The sequence below is a fragment of the Rhineura floridana genome, chromosome 3 (assembly GCF_030035675.1).
Source record: "Rhineura floridana isolate rRhiFlo1 chromosome 3, rRhiFlo1.hap2, whole genome shotgun sequence".
In the NCBI taxonomy this organism is placed as follows: domain Eukaryota; kingdom Metazoa; phylum Chordata; class Lepidosauria; order Squamata; family Rhineuridae; genus Rhineura; species Rhineura floridana.
In genome coordinates, this window is record NC_084482.1 from 73,615,257 (window position 1) to 73,631,854 (window position 16,598).

The 16,598-nt window shown below is 41.9% G+C and overlaps 2 protein-coding genes across 12 annotated transcripts in view; both read left to right on the top strand.

Annotated features, from left to right (window-relative positions):
• The window catches only part of AKAP8 (A-kinase anchoring protein 8), a 29,839-nt gene extending 24,294 nt beyond the window's left edge, over nucleotides 1-5,545 (top strand). The window contains exons 14-15 of one of the 2 annotated variants that reach the window (XR_009761357.1): nucleotides 1,203-1,396; nucleotides 2,853-2,940. Coding sequence is in view for 1 of the 2 variants with exons in the window: in XM_061616572.1 (XP_061472556.1) it covers nucleotides 2,853-3,296 (444 nt within the window). In the remaining variant the exon portion in view is untranslated. Of the gene's footprint in view, nucleotides 1-1,202; nucleotides 1,397-2,852 lie in introns of both variants that reach the window. The other variant, XM_061616572.1, reaches the window with a different exon arrangement.
• A 7,053-nt stretch (nucleotides 5,546-12,598) lies between these two features.
• BRD4 (bromodomain containing 4) overlaps nucleotides 12,599-16,598 on the top strand; it is a 128,232-nt gene continuing 124,232 nt past the window's right edge. For 5 of the 10 annotated variants that reach the window (XM_061616561.1, XM_061616571.1, XM_061616570.1 and 2 more), the window contains exon 1: nucleotides 12,599-12,817. The gene's annotated coding sequence lies outside the window, so the exon portion shown is untranslated. The other 5 variants (XM_061616569.1, XM_061616567.1, XM_061616565.1 and 2 more) reach the window with 5 other exon arrangements.

A 16,598-nucleotide genomic window follows, 5' to 3' on the forward strand; every position in this document is an offset into this window, starting at 1 on the left:
GGGCAAGCAGAGCAGGAGCTAGCTGCATGTTCACAGTAAACCCTTAACTGTGGCTTACTATGATATGTTAACATGGCTAGTATGTACGAATTCTCTAGCTGCTGACAGATAGTGATGAAATTAATGAGCAGAAGAAATTCCATCTTCCTTGGGCTATCATCTGGTAAAAATAATACAAAATATATTTGTTGAGGAGCAGCATTCTGCCCAACTTCAGCACTAGTTGAAATATTATCTGGTTGGTTGGGAATAAAGCACTGTTTCTTTCTCACAGCATGCGGTGGACTTTCTTGAATAAAAAGATACGTTCTGATTTCCCTAGCAAGTTTTCACTTTAAAAAAAATTAACCTGGGGACACCATCCAAAGTCAAAGCAGATATTGTTAGTCCCTATGTTATTCCAAAGATCTCTTGTGGGAGACAATTAACATCAGCTGAGCTGATCTTAACTTTTAAGACAGTGCATGAGATGAGACAGGGCCTCCCAAAATATTTGGCTATGGTTCAGTAAATCAAACTAGTATTTTATCCTGTTGAAAATGAAAAAGACATCACTATCTCCAAAGCAGGGATGTGATAAACCTGTAATGGAAATAGTGCTAGCCTAGATGAGTATTTACATGTCATGTGGTGACTCCTGTGTGACCATTGAGGTAGAGTACACGGCCATGGGTAATTGGCGAGTTCCACTTTTGTTAGGAAAGCCTGCAGCCATCTGACCAGGTGAAGATGAAAAGAAACAAGTATGGCTGCTCTTGTACTTGGGAATCCAGGAGCATTCCAAGACCCAACAGGACCCTCTCATGGCAAGCATGACTAATGGGATTTTGCCATTTCCTCTACATGTCCCCTCTGTCCCTTTGGCAACACTTTGGTCTTAACCAGACTGAGCTTCTGCCAATTAACTAGTCTCTGCTAGGCAGACACTAGCAAAACTGAGACTCTGCTCTCTGGGTCCAGTGAAAGAAACTTTGAGCTGAGCATATCAGCCTGTAGTTGACACTGATGGCCTGTTTACTGAGGCTGTCTTCCCCTAGCGGCCTCTCATACACGTTGAACAAGAGGGGTGACAGAATAAACCCTGCGGTAGCTCACATGAGAGAGCCCTTGGGGCAGATGAGCAGTTGCCCAGTGCCACCCTCTGGGATCTCTCGGAGGAAAAAAAGGAACCACTCAAGCGCAACTCCGTCTACCCCTGCTAGGGTCCGCAGGTGCCTCAGCAACACCTCATGATCAACAGTATCAAAGGCTGCCGACAGGTCTAACAGAATCAGCATGGACACCTGAACTTTGTCCATCAGCAGGAGGAGATCTTCGACCCACCCAGCACAGTCTCCGTACCATACCCAGGTGCAAAACCAAGCTGAAAGGGGTGAAGGAAATCTGAGGATTCCAGGTAATGCCAGAGCTGCCCCATCAAAAATCTTCTCAGCATCTTCCCCAAGAAAGGAAGGCTAGAGGCAGGGTGATACAGTTGGCATCAAGAAATTATTCTTGAACATTGGCCTACTGCTTCCTCCCCTAAAGGATGCTGGCACCTTGCCCTTCCTGAGGAAGCTTTTGACAGTCTCTGCCAATTGGGGACTCTGAATCCCCGCTTTTAAAACTGGTGATTAATGGACACATCCAAGTCGCGGGGTAGAGCCTAGAGCTCTCTGAATCTGCAAACATGAGTAAATAGAACTGATTGGCTGATTTTTGGTCAAAGAAGATGGCGCTACTTGTCTTTCATCTGCCTGGATCTTCTTTCATAGGGCAGTTAGTCTAGTTTGAATTTGATCCAGCTGGGTCATAAAATAGAAATGCTTAGTTGATGGGTGCAGAAATCCTTGACTGTACTGTATCCAGCCCAGTTTTCATGGGTTGGGATTGTATGGATACAGATGGAGGAACAGTATTCTTGAATTCATGTGCCTCATGGGTACCGGAGTTCAGAAACCATCAATTGCATTTAATCGGGTCAAGGGCTAGAATTCTGCACTGGCATGCTGGCCAGTTTGTACATGACTGATCCACAAAAGTGGGGGTGGGTGGGCAATGGTTTTTAACCATGTATTACAATACATGACAGGCTGGGTTTTGAGAACTAGTAGGACAGCACTAGTGTATGTCTGCTGTTTTCTTTAATAAAGAACAGATTTCCTAGCAAGAGCCAAAACAGAGGACTTGTCCCCATTGTGGACAGTAACAAGCCCTGACCTCAGTCTGAATAAGTTTTGTATGACTTATGTGTGAGCAGTTCCCAGTACAGTCATCCCTCAGTTCCTTGGACACAAAGAGTGCTCTGCTTAATGAAATCACCAAAATGTATGAGTACCCATCATTGGTTTATAGCCATATGTTGGCACCTGGAATTGCTAATACAGAAATAGGGTGGTGAGAGATCTGAAGACATCTTAGCTATGATATAACTGGGTATTTCTTAAAACAGTTTCTGCCACTAAGCTGAAGGCTCAAAAGATGTGTTGAAACGAGCAGTCTTCTGAGATCATAGACACTGCATTTTGCTTAAGATCCCACTCCATTTTTCTGTTGCCCCTCAATGCTACAATGAACATACTGCAGCAAATTGCATTCTATTCTTACTTCTGTGAGGCAGATATATTACCAGCTTTCAAATAGTGCCGTAAGTTTTAGGGTGCAGGCAGTCATGTGTAAAGACTTTTAGTAAAAATGTAGTCTGCTAAGTAGATTGAGGCAAGAAGCAATTGGTGCTATTTTGCTTTCAAGTGAGGTTGCTCAAATTTCAATCTATTGCTCTTTTGCAAACTTCTGTATTCTAGGTATGAGGCTTTTGAAAAGAAGTTCAGATAATTTTGTAAATTGATAACTATGCTTCTTCCCTTTGTCAGGGTGATGACCCTTTTACAGATGAAATCATTGATCAAGATGTCGAATCTGGAGCTTTAGAGGGAACAGATGGTGAAAGGGATACAGAAAGTGCTACTATAGAGAAAAAAAAGAGTGCTGAGGATAAGGTTGCAACCATTGAAATCTTTGAAACTGCTAAACCGGAAGGGGATGAGAAAGCTTGCTCTGCTATAATGTTTTCTAAAGATAAAAGCGTAGAGGAGGAGGAGCAGGCAGAAGCGAGAAGTGAGGCAGTAGGAACAACAGAAGAACTGTCTGCCCCTCCTCAAGGAAGTCTTGAAGTGAGAGCAGCAGAAGGCCAAGTGGAGGAGCAACAGCATTTGGAGATGAGAGAAGAGAACTCCACTGAAACAGTAACATGTGAAAACAGTGATACCAAGGAGGAACCAGTTATTGTAGCAAGTGCAGAGCTGCCACAGGAATAACCAACGTAAATGACTATACGAAGGTGATTTTGTCCTGCTTAGCTGAATAATTGCTTCCCGGCCCCCAAATCTTCTGTCAGTGCAGTACATGTCTGTGCATTGCTGGAGTGCTATCAGCTTTGTTCTTGATTTGAAGAAAGAAATTCAACTATTCTGTTATGGAAGCAGTCTTGTGTTTTATTGTTATAGAGCAAATTGGAAGTTTATTTCACATTTTGGTTGGAGAGAGCTCAGAAAGCTGTTCGTTCCCTGAGAAACACTTGATACCTTCTTCATTTTAGAATGAATAACAGTATTTGAAAAACAAAATCATCATAACTGAGCTCTTCTCAGCTGTTCAGTTTTCAGTACTGAGGGAATATCGCTTAATTTGGAAAATAAATTTACCCTCTTATTTACGAAGGAGTAGGTGAATTAAACGTGTATGTTTGTTCATATGAAAACATTTGCTCATTTAAAATTCAGACGAGAAAAGACTTGCTCCCTTGAAGACTGTTGCTTCATTTATGCATTCTACAATATTGCATGAAAAATAGTATCTGTAATTACATAGTTTTTAAGCACCAAGTTGATTGTGTATCACACGGGTTATTTCTACTGAGTACTATTTCAGATTTTCTGGATAGCAAGCTGCAGTTTATATATTATGCTGGTAGAAAGGCATAGCTTGAAACATTATACCACCACTGAAACTCCTCTCCCATAAGTCACAGAAGTATCATTTGTGGAGTAAATTGCCAAATATTGTCCTGGGAGTATTGAAGCAGTACCAAGACAAGCAGAGTAAAATAATTGTTAGTGTTAAGGTTGATGCTTGTAGCTTTTAGAGTGGAATGGAACACTTTTATTTTGAATAAATCTACAGTCCTTTGTCTTAGCATTTAAATAAACGTCTGAAACTTAAATTAGTATCTTATATTTAGTTGGCTCCAAAACATGCTCTCTGACAATGTTATCACTTTGTTGCTCATGCTAGAAGAGCCATCAACTGGCTGTGGTTTGGAATATACACTCTGTTCCCACACTTGCTAATGCCAGAGCTGTTATACAAAAAATAAATTCTGCCGGATGAGGAAAGAGATGAATAAGTATTGTTTCTATATCAAGTGTGTTCATTGATCTAGAGCAGCTGTGGGGAACCTTTGGGTTCCTAAATGTTGCTGAACTACAACTTACATCAACTCCAGCAACCATGACCAATGGCCACGAATGATGGCAGTTGTAGTTCAACATCTGGAGGGCCAAAGATCCCCCATGCCTGAGTGAGGGGATGAACAGTGTTAGTAGTCAAGTTTGCTGCTGATACCAAAGACAAGTTCCATGCTTAGGATCATTGGGAAAGGGATTGAAATAAAACTGCCAATATGATGCTGTGTGTATATTTGCGGCTGTTAAAAAAAAAAAAGTCATAATTTTATTGCCTCTAAGGGCCTGGCTGAATTGTGCTGTAGTAAAATGAAACAGATTTGAGTATCAGTAAAGAAAAGGGAAAACTACATTAAAAAGAGGGGTGCTATCCTAGTCATGGGTAACTGGCTACGATGAAGCTCAAGCTGCGCTACACAAATTATTCAGTAATGCTGCATTACTGGCAGCCAAAGAGATTAATAACCAATGTGCCTAGAAATTCCTGCTAATGACTTACTCTGTAGGTGTACTCTGTGCTTTAAAAAAATGTGCCAAGAAAATCTAAATTCTGTGGTGTGTATATTATGCAATTTAAGCAGACTTTGGTATTTTTGCTTTTTGGCATAACCTTCTGCTTCTCTTAGTCATGGGGAGAGCAAAGAACTATGGAAGCTATGGAAGCTTTGCCCAATAGCTGAAAATCTTAGTCACTTGCCCCAAACATTTTTCTGTCTTTGCAGCTCAAAGATATAGCAGCTTTCTTTTTTGTAAAAAGGGGAGAAAAGCGGAAAATGGCAAGAAGCAGAATTTTATACTTTTTATACTTTTTCAGTCCTTAAGCAGAATTGTATATGCACAGTGTTGCCCACAATTTATCACACAAGCCCTCTGTAGCTTTTTGCTTTGGCGTATGATTTTTTAGCATTTTTCTTTCTAGTCTACCCAGTTATTGTGAGATGAGGCATGTGGCATGGCCATAAGGACAGTGCTAGAGGTCACAGTATCATAAAAGTCCACAAAGTCCCTGATATGGAATTGCTGAAGGCCATGATACTTCCATATACAGAGTAACCATCAAGTTTGGTAATTTTAGCTACGGTGTTTCTGAGAGATGTGGATTTGTGTGCATTGGTTTCTAAATCTGCAACAGTTTGCAAAGCAAGATTTGCCTTTCATCTGCCCTTGAATAAACCAATTGGTCTTCTGTTTTTACCATGCTACAGAATATCCCATTGCTTGGTCTTGATACTGCTTATAACTTATATTTGTATTGATTGTACATTGATTATATGTGGAAGAGTGAATGCTTTGCACATACAAGATTTCAGATATGATCTCTAGCATTTCCAGTTAACGTTTTTGATAGTAGATGGTTCAGACCTCTCCCAAGGAGGAGACAAAATAGGATTAAGTTCCTACACCTGCCCATAGATGGTGGGGCTACTTCAGCAGGGGCTTTAAAGGGTGCCTACCTGGCACCCACCTGCTCCCCCTCTTCTGAATCCTATTGGATCCTTCCCAGGCCTGGGAGAAAGCAAAAGATCTCTAATGCAAAGCAAGCAGACAGGCTTGTTAGTTTCACCCTAGCAAAGCCAAGGCACAGGCTTATCAGGTTATTGATAGCAAAGGACACACGCTGGTCAGTTTCACCTTAAAGCAAAGGCACAGGCTTGAAAGTTTATCCATAGTAAAGCAAAGCTGAGACCATGCTTTTTATCCAGAGATTGCTAACCTGTGGTCCTCTAGATGTTGGATTCCATCAGCCCCAACCACCACATCCAGTTGTCAGGATTAATGGGAGTTGTAGTCTTAACACCATCTGAAGGGCCAAAGGTTGGCCATCCCTCTTCTAAATCTGTATAATTTTCTATGAGAAGTCCACTGTTAAATGTATAACTGTATGGAGAATGGAATTTGGCTTCATTCCTCGATAAAATCTTTCTATAGATGCAAAAGCTGCTCTCATGGAGGTAGAATTAAAAAAACAATGAAGTAGAAATTAACAACATGCTGTTCAGAACTGTAGTCTATGGCGACTATTACTTAAGTGAGGATGGCTCACTCTCGTATCTCAGCCCCAGTTAAGCATGTATTACTTGGAAATAGCTTCATGCAACTTCCATTTCTTACCTTACACCATGGTATGTCTGTTTTATTTCGGTACATATTATAATGGCTAAGCACTGAATAAGTCATGAAAAGTAACAATGGGAAGATTAAAACAGGCCCTGCTAAAATAACTTGCATTCTTATTGAGCCAAAGCTAGCCTCTGCATGTACCCAATTGGCAAGCCTGGGATGATCCCATTTAGATTTACTTGTTTCTTTATACAGTCTCACCTTCAAGTCTGCTTTCTCCCTCATGGTTTTCACAAAGTGTGATGGGCAATCGAAAGTGCTTCTGACAGAGTATTTATTTATTTTGAGCAACTCTCGATGTCTGTATATAGCCTAATATCACATTCATCTGTTAATTGCCTGTATAATTCTGTGGATCATAGGCTCAACATAGATAAGATGCCTCACATCCCCAGACCTCGTTCTCGCATTACCTACAAACTGTTTAGTTATAATGGTTGTACCATTTGTGTAGTCGTGGGACATGTACTATACAGTATATGCTAAGGTTCAATTTCTGATCTTCACTAGCAGCTAATTTGTGTATGTGTGAGTTAAGTTAGGGGCTACTGACCATTGCACATCACAAAGCCATGAAACTGTTACCTTGCTAATAATGGTTAGGTGACATTTTCTTTCAATATAGGGGTGTTTATAGTAAAGGAGCCTTGTTAAGAAGAAAGGAGGAGATATCTGGTCAAGAGAAACCAAAGTAAGTATATGGGCATATTTTCTGCCAGAATCAAATGTGTCATAGTTCATTTCTTGTTATGTGCCTTCAAATCGATTATGACTTATGGCGACCCTATGAATCACCGACCTCCAAGACTATCTGTTATAAACCACCCTATTCAGATCTTGTAAATTCAGGTCTGTGGCTTCCTTTATGGAATCAATCCATCTCTTGTTTGGTCTTCCTCTTTTTCTATTCCCTACTGTTTTCCCCAGCGTTACTGTCTTTTCAAGTGAATCATGTCTTCTCATTATGTGTCCAAAGTATGATAACCTCAGTTTCATCATTTAAGTTCTAGTGATAGTTCTGATTTAATTTGTTCTAACGCCCAATTATTTGTCTTTTTCGCAGACCATGGTATGCACAAAGCTCTCCTCCAACACCACGTTTCAACTGATTGGTTTTTCTCTTACCCACTTTTTTCACTGTCCAACTTTCACATCCATACATAGAGATCGGGAATACCATGGTCTGAATGATCCTGACTTCATATGTAAACAATTATGAATAACATACAAATCCATTATCTCTAGTTGTTGATACTTTAGGATTATGTGCATTCATTCTTCAACTTAATAGTAATAAAAATTACTATAGAATATGATAAATGCATTGCATTATTGAGTAGGAGAAAACTTAACAAATTCAGAATTGATTTTCTAAATAGAACTGAGATTACACTTGCCTGGATGCCGTTCTCTTTTGTTGGGGACCATCTGTCATTAGTCAAGATGAAGGGAAGGCAGTTTCTATATGGTTGATTACTCTTCATTCTTTCACATGTTTCAGTGGCTGAACCCTGGCATCAAAACTAGGTACTGGGCTTAGCCCTAATGGACCCTGATTCAAATCCCCTAAAATTACATTTTTTCCCTAACAAAAATCTCTAGCCAAAGAACTTAGGTTTCCACAATGTGTAGTTAGAATTTGTTCCCATAGGACGAAGTCAGGTTTTACTCTTATTTTCATGGTTATACTAAGAATTGTTATTGTATAGAAATAGAAGAGGACAACAAAATGGGAAGAACAAGAGCCCTGTTCCAAAAGATTAGAAAAATGAATGGGAAATTTAAACCAAGAGTAGGAATGTTGAATAATTAACAGGGGAACACACTGACTGACCGAGATGAAATAAAAGGAAGATGGAAGCAATACACTGAAGAACTCTATAGATGCCAGGATGACATGTTCATTCATGGAGGAACAGTATGATGAAGAACCAGAAATTTTAGAATGTGAGGTGAAAGCTGCTCTTAAAATACTTGGAAGAAACAAATCACCAGGAGCAGATGGCATACCAATAGAGTTGCTACAAGCTACTGAGACTGAATCTGTCCAAATTTTGACAAAAATTTGTCAACAAATATGGAAAACTAAACAATGGCTCACAGACTGGAAGCACTCAATATATATCCCAATTTTGATCCAAAGGAATGCAGTATTTATCAAACTATTGCCTTAATATCCCATGCAAGTAAAGTAATGTTCAAGGTACTACAACAAAGGCTCTTACCATATATGGAGCGAGAAATGCCAGACGTCCAAGCTGGATTTAGAAGAGACACCAGAGATCGTATCACAAATGGATAATGGAACAGACCAAGGAATTTCAGAAGAAAATCATCCTGTGCTTTATAGATTACAGCAAAGCCTTTGACTGTGTAGATCATGAAAAACTATGGAATGTGTTAAAAGAAATGGGGGTGCCACAGCATTTGATTGTCCTGATGCTCAACCTATACTCTGGACAAGAGGCTACTGTAAGGACGGAATATCGAGAAACCGATTGGTTCCTAATTGGAAAGGGTGTGAGATGGGTGTATTTTATCGCCCTATTTGTTTAATCTATACACAGAACATATACGGAAAGCGGGATTGGACCAAGATGAAGGAGGTGTGAAAATTGGAGGGAGAAATATCAATTTAAGATATGCAGACAATACCATATTACTAGCAGAAACCAGTAATGATTTGAAACCAATGCTGTTGAAAGTGAAAGAGGAAAGCACAAATGCAGGACTACAGCTGAACGTCAAGAAGACTAAAGTAATGACAACAGAAGATTTGGAAAATGAAATAGACTGCCTTCAAGTCGATTCCGACTTATGGGCGACCCTATGAACAGGGTTTTCATGGTAAGCGGTATTCAGAGGGGGTTTACCATTGCCTCCCTCTGAGGCTGAGAGGCAGTGATTGGCCCAAGGTCACCCAGTGAGCTTCATGGCTGTGTGGGGATTCGAACCCTCGTCTCCCAGGTTGTAGTCCAACACCTTAACCACTACACCACACTGGCTCTCAACAGAAGATTTAGGTAACGTTAAAGTGGACAAAGAGGACGTTGAACTTACCAAGGATTATCAATACCTTGGCACAGTCATTAACCAAAATGGAGACAACAGTCAAGAAATCAGAAGAAGGCTAGGACTGGGGAGGGCAGCTATGAGAGCACTAGAAAAGGTCCTCAGATGCAAAGATGTATCACTAAACACTAAAGTCAAGATAATTCAGACCATGGAATTTCCAATCTCTATGTATGGATGTGAAAGTTGGACAGTGAAAAAACCAGATAAGTGAAAAATCAACTCATTTGAAATGTGGTGTTGCAGGAGAGCTTTGCGGATACCATGGACTGCAAAAAAGACAAATAATTGGGTGTTAGAACAAATTAAACCAAAACTGTCACTAGAAGCTAAAATGATGAAACTGAGGTTATCATACTTTGGATACATAATGAGAAGACATGATTCACTTGAAAAGACAATAATGCTAGGAAAAACAAGGGAATAGAAAAAGAGGAAGGCCAAACAATAGATGGATTGATTCCATAAAGGAAGCCACAGACCTGAACTTACAAGATCTGAACAGGGTGGTTCATGACAGATGCTCTTGGAGGTCACTGATTCATAAAGGTAAAGGTGTCCCCGCACTTGTAGTGCAAGTCGTATCCGACTCTTAGGGTGACGTCTTGCAATGTTTACTAGGCAGAACGTATATATGGGGTTGCTTCCCTGGCCTTTCTTTACCCTCCAGCATAGGCCGGGTACTCATTTTACCGACCATGGATGGATGGAAGGCTGAGTGGACCTCGACCCCTTGTACTGGAGATTCGACTTCCTCCTTCCGTTGGAATCGAACTCCGGCCGTGAGCAGAAAATGACACACTGCAGAGCTATTCAGGATTGGGGAGGGGAATCCTCATGTAAAGATGTGAAAGCAACTGTTCCAGAGACTTTTAGTAGACATGATGGGTATCTGCAACCCTGGAGAGCCATTGCCAGTGAGTACACACAATACTGACTGAGGTAGACTAATGATCTGCCTCAGTATGTGGTAGCACAGTAAGTTCTTATGATAGGGATATTAGCATTATGTTCCAGTACTATGAATAATCTGCCACATTATACATTCCTATCTCTTCCCCTCCGCTTCACTTCTGAGCAGCCATGGTAGTCTTTTGTTATTTGTATATTCAGCATGTCCCATTGATTCTAATAGGGCTTATTTGTTTATTACATTTATATCCTGCCTTTCATCCAAGGGGCTCAAGGTGGCATACAGGGTTCCCTACCTCCCCATTTTATCTTTACAACAACCCTGTGAGGTAGGCAAGGGTGAGAGACAGTGACTGGCCCAAGGTCACCCAGAGAACAATATGACTGAGTAGGAGCTTGAACCCTAATCTTGACACCACCACTTCAGCTTACTCCCAAGTAAGTGGGTATAAGAATGCAGCCTAAATGTTTTAAAATGGAAGAATAACTTTTCTGTAAGCTGTCATATACTTACATAAGATCTGGCTGCTGTAGTTGTAGCCTAGAAAGTGGCCCAGATGCCACCTTTTGTGAATTTATTATTTATTTGATTTATTATCCCACCCTTCCTCCCACAAAGTCATCCCATTTTTCATCTGAATCTAGTGCTTTTAACAAAGTTCGGAGGCAACCTTGTGACTTCTGCTGTTGCTTCTACTAACACTAAATTGACACCGTTCTTCTCAGGTTTAATGGCGAATCACGGCCATGCCACCATTCTGTTTCCTAGTAAATGTGTTATCTCTCTCGATCACCTAGTTTATTAGATGAGGAAGGCAACGGAAGAAAGTGCTAATTGATTTAATAGTTATTGCGAATAAGATGAATTGCGTTGTCTGAGGGCACTAAGGTTATCGGATATGGTTAAGTGCGGTTTTCTTGTGTGTAGCTATCGCTGACCCCCACCCCTTCAAAATATACGGGGGAAAGGGGGAATACTGAACAACTGCCTTACTTAAACTCGAGTCTCCCCCCCCAAAAAACCCCCTTCCTTATTGATTTGAAGTATCAAAAGATAAAATAGGCATGTGATTTCTGATGAGCTTCCGCCTTCACTGCAGCTCGTCGATTACGCCACAAGGCACTGTGGATCTGAGGTGAGCATGTACGGTCGAAGTACTCTGCTCTAGTACCCGAGCAAAGGCTCCCTTTCCCATAATCTTCCATTCCGGTTTACGTACAGCTGGAAGAATACTGAGTGACCCGGGAAGAGCAAGAGCCTAGCTTATCACATGGATAGGGTTCTCATTGCGGGCTGTGTTATTAAGAAGTCCGTCTACTGAGAGAGCAAACTGGTAATCGTCTACTTTCCCTTGTGTAGCTAGCACCTTTTTCGGGATTGGTGGTGCACTGAGAGCATGCTTTTGCCTGAAAAGCTTGCATTTTCTGTGTGTCATAGTGACACATTTCCATGTGTTCCGCTGGGCAAAGTGCGGCGCCACAGAGCATCCAGCCCTGAGGAATAATTATTTTTATTATTGAGTACCAACGGTCTACTCTAAAGCTCAAAAGTGACATGGTCAGCGGACTAACAGGCAGTAGATATGACGCGATTGTAACCTTTGCCACATGCTTTTACAGGCAATTGCATAATTGTTGGCAGTAGCAAATTTGTCCGTAGGGGGAATGGCTCGAGGCTTGGTGAGATGAGAAATGGAGTATTCTGGGATAATACATTCTGATAAACAAAGTGCGCGAGTCTGCTCTGTCGTGTTTGTGAAATATGTTCTCTGTATGTGTTTGTGTGGGCGGGGGATAGAGTGTGTGGTTCCTACATTCTCAAAAGAAAAACAACACATTTGGGAGGCAGCAATCCCAAGCATCATTTGTTTCCCAGATTGCAGGGACTCAACTCGCACTTACTTCGGTTGTCACACTCTCAGTACGCATCTCCATTATGACACTGAAAAATATTCCTTCTCGCTTTCAGTCCCTGGACTTATCAGTTAAGGGGGCGTGGCCGTGAGGTAAAGGAACCTCAGATTCGAAGTCTTGTGTTACGCGAGGCGCGGCTTCGTGCGTGATGACGTAACGCGTTGCGCGGTGAGGTCAGTGCAGCGCCGCCGTTGCTGGTCCCGCTGCCCGTCGCTCTGTGTCTTGGTCTGTTCGCTGTGGTCTCCGATCCTTTCTACGGAGTGCGGCGCTTTCTCTTCATTCACAGCTTTGCAGGATTTGGTCTGGTACGAGGTTGGTGACAACACGGCCCTCTCTGACTCTTCGTTCACCGTCAGGTAAGGGCCGAGCCGGGCCGGGAGAGGCTGCGGGGGTTGGTATTCTCCTTGTTCAGTTACGTTGTCTTGCTGGCGTAACCCGCATTGCGTAATATAACCATTGCGTCAGGCGGATTACGCATTTTGCGCCGAGGCCTATTGCGCAAAGGTCTTAGGCGAACCTTCCCAACCTACGCTCTCTGATGGGAATTTCCTAGTGGCCCGTGCCTGGTGAACAGGACATCTTTTTCCCTCTGACTTTACCCATATTTTGCTGTTGATGACTAAGTTTTAAGCCAGGTTATTTGAAGTAGGATGTGACTCGCTTTTTTGCACGGTTACGCGGATTGCGGTAGGTAGTGTGCAAGGCTTATGGTGGCTACGGTGTTTGCGTAAGAGCTTCTTCGCTCCCTGTAGGGTACGTGATTGGCGTAAGTATGTCCGTGTCCTCCGCTCGTACCGCTATGAGACCGGCGTGTATTCTGGGCGCGCTCCACAACTCCCTCACACATTTGGCCTGCTGTTCGTTTGGGTACGTGTGTATTTTAAAAGAGCGGATGTTCTTTGAGAAGGGGTGTCCGGGACCGGTGCGCGGGTGGCGCAGTGAGCGAGCCTGGGCGGGGCGGGTGCTGATGGTACTTCCTGCCGCCGCCATTTTGTCATCGAGCAGGAGGGGGAAGCAACTGCGGCTCCGGTACGGGGAGCGGAGGAAGGGAGGGGGGAAGGGAAGACGGACGGACAGTAGTTTGGGAGGAAGATGGACTGACTTGTTCTCTCCCTTCCCTTCGAAGAAGCGCGCACCAGGCGTCCCCGCCTCTTCCGACCTGCCTGCCAGAGGTTGCGGTTCGTGTAGGCCTGGGCCGACCGATAGCCCTATACTAGCGCCGCCTCCTGTTTTTTCAGGAGCAGGTCTGGTTGTACTTTGGTTTCCAGTAAAATTCTGCGAGTGGAGGTTTTGCTGGTTGACTTCTTGGCTCGAAATGGTACATTTCTTGGTTTCCAGCAGTTCTGTTGTTAGGTAGCCTAATGCGAAAGGCCGAAGGATCCGCGGCAAACCACGTCCCGCCTAACAAGGCCGCAGGTGGCAACTGTATAAAAAGGCAGCATATCTTTTGCTTGTAACCAGATTCGGAGCGTTGTCAGGAGATGACTGCTTAACTGTCCAGTTTAAGCCTCATCTGTCTGCAGTTTGTGTGTCTCCTTAAGTGTCTGTGTTCACCACACATAACGACTACTTCTCCCTCACCCTTTAACCCTGCAGTAAACAAATCCGCAGAATTCCTAAAGTGGTAATTTATAGTTTCTAGGGATCTAATCCTAGATATGGATTATAACTAATTTTGTTAGAGGGGGTTCAAGTAAAAACCATAAACCTAAATAAGAACACTTTAGTGGTCTTTTACGGACTACATTCTTAGCAGATGGGGAAAACTGCTGGGTGGAAGCTCAGCATTGATAGGATACATTATCATTTAGTCAATAGAGAATAGCCACTCAGTAATAGTTACATAAATGGATATTTAATGAACGTACCATGTGGAGTGATAGTGGATTTTATATATGTGGGTATTTACTTAATGTGGGGTAGTTTTTTGTAAATGTACATAAGCAGTTGTTGTTGTTGTTATGTGCCTTCAAGTCAATTACGACTTATGGCGACCCTATGAATCAGTGACCTCCAAGAGCATCTGTCATGAACCACCCTGTTCAGATATTGTAAGTTCAGGTCTGTGGCTTCCTTTATGGAATCAACCCATCTCTTATTTGGCCTTCCTCTTTTTCTACTCCCTTCTGTTTTTCCCAGCATTATTGTCTTTTCTAGTGAATCATGTCTTCTCATGATAACCTCAGTTTCATCATTTTAGCTTCTAGTGACTGTTCTGGTTTAATTTGTTCTAACACCCAATTATTTGTCTTTTTTGCAGTCCATGGTATGCACAAAGCTCTCCTCCAGCACCACATTTCAAATGGTACATAAGCATAGTTTTAATATTATGACAAAACTGGTGATCAGCTTTGGCTTGTTTTACCTGAAGGCTTGTTGCAATTTTAGACAGCTAATAAAGTTTATAATAACTTCCGAAAGATTTTGATCAGTATTGCTAGTAAGTTCCTTTGAGAACAAAACAGTTATTCCACTTAAGTAGATTATATGGCTACTAAAGTGGTATGAAAACAATAGTCTGAAAATGCTGAATTGAATTGCCTATTTAAAATGTAAGGCTGCAGTCCTAACCCTACTTACCTGGAAATAAACCCTATTGAATTCAGTAGAACTTCATTCTGAGTAAATAAGGTTAGAATTGTGCTGTAAACCAAGGTAGATGTTGCATGCAACCTCTTATAAGTCTGGCACCAACCTGATCTGCAGTTTTTTCCCTTTCTGCAGAGCTTTTTTTACTATCCCCCCCCTTTGATTTCTAATATAGGATTTTGTTTTTGGGAAGGTATCTGCTGCTGCTTTAGTAAGGTTGGAACTGGACAAGAGCAGCTTGGATCACAGTTCAATGAATTTCCCCTGGACCCAACTTCTGCAATAGTTCAAATTTGAAGAAGGCTTGGTTCAGATACACTCTGGACGCAAGGAGTTACCTTTGTAATCAGGACTTTCTAGCGTGTGTGTAGTGCTTCCTAATTCTTCTTTCTCTCTTATCCCGCCCTAAGCCGATACTATACTAGTGGAAGGAGTGAATAAGTATCTTTGGGGCAGTCAGATTAGCTTGTTTGCTGCCAGTGGCATGTGCTAAGTCTTGTGTGCATTATATTATAGGGCCACTGGTTGCAGACTACTTAGTGGATTGTTGAAAGTGAACCTGCTGCCCCTGAGTCATGTAATGAGGATGTGGAAGTTAATTACTTGCTTCCATGAAAACTTTATTCCTTTATGTAGAGTTTAGATTGGCCAGTTTTGTTTATGATTGTTAGACTTAAAAATTGCTACCTGGACTTTACTCATGAGGAACACTTCAAGTTGGCGTCATAGTAGAACAATTCTTATCGTCAGTCTGTGTCACAGTACATAGAATTTTCCATTTCACTGTGGCTTTGCCTACACAAGATGGTAGATTCTCCATCTGCAGAATCCTGTCCAATCAAAGATTGTATTGCCTCTGAAGTTGTGGTTCAGCTCAAGGCTGCTTCTGCAGGAAAAGGCTGTGAGAAGTGTAGAAAATAGATACATTGTCTTGTGTGAAAACTGCCTGACTATTTTGCTTCATTTATGCTTGCTTAGAATTTCTTGAATATTTTTCAAGTACACACAAAGCAAAATACATTTCTGTGACTTATGAAAGTCAAATGTGTATGTGGCTTGTCAATATGTCCATGTAGGAAAAATGTCATGAGTGAAGCAGGCATGAGGGTATTCTTGCTAATGCACAATTTGATTCAAATATGCAATTTTGACTTCTGCAAAACATAAAAAAACCTCTTTGGTTTCCTATGCCCACTCCCATGTTAATTCACTTTTTTATTTGACGTTTCTGTTGATTATGTTGGCCCCAGTCAGTATATCTAGTAGTCAGAGATGATGGGAGTTGTAGTTCAACAGCATCTGAAGGGCACCATGTTGGTTAACCTTGGTGTTTAGTGGAAAGGGCAGGCAGTGGTACAGATGGAGCTGTTGTGGCTTCCTTTATGCAGACAGTGATATAGTTGGGTCTGCTGAATTAACAGGTAACACTGCTTTCCATCACTTGAGTTTTGCCTCAAGGTGATTTTGCCTAAGAGAAAGTGTCTATGTCCATGGAGAAGGAGTACAGAACCTCCAGATGTTGCTGGACTACAACTCTGCATCCTCCCT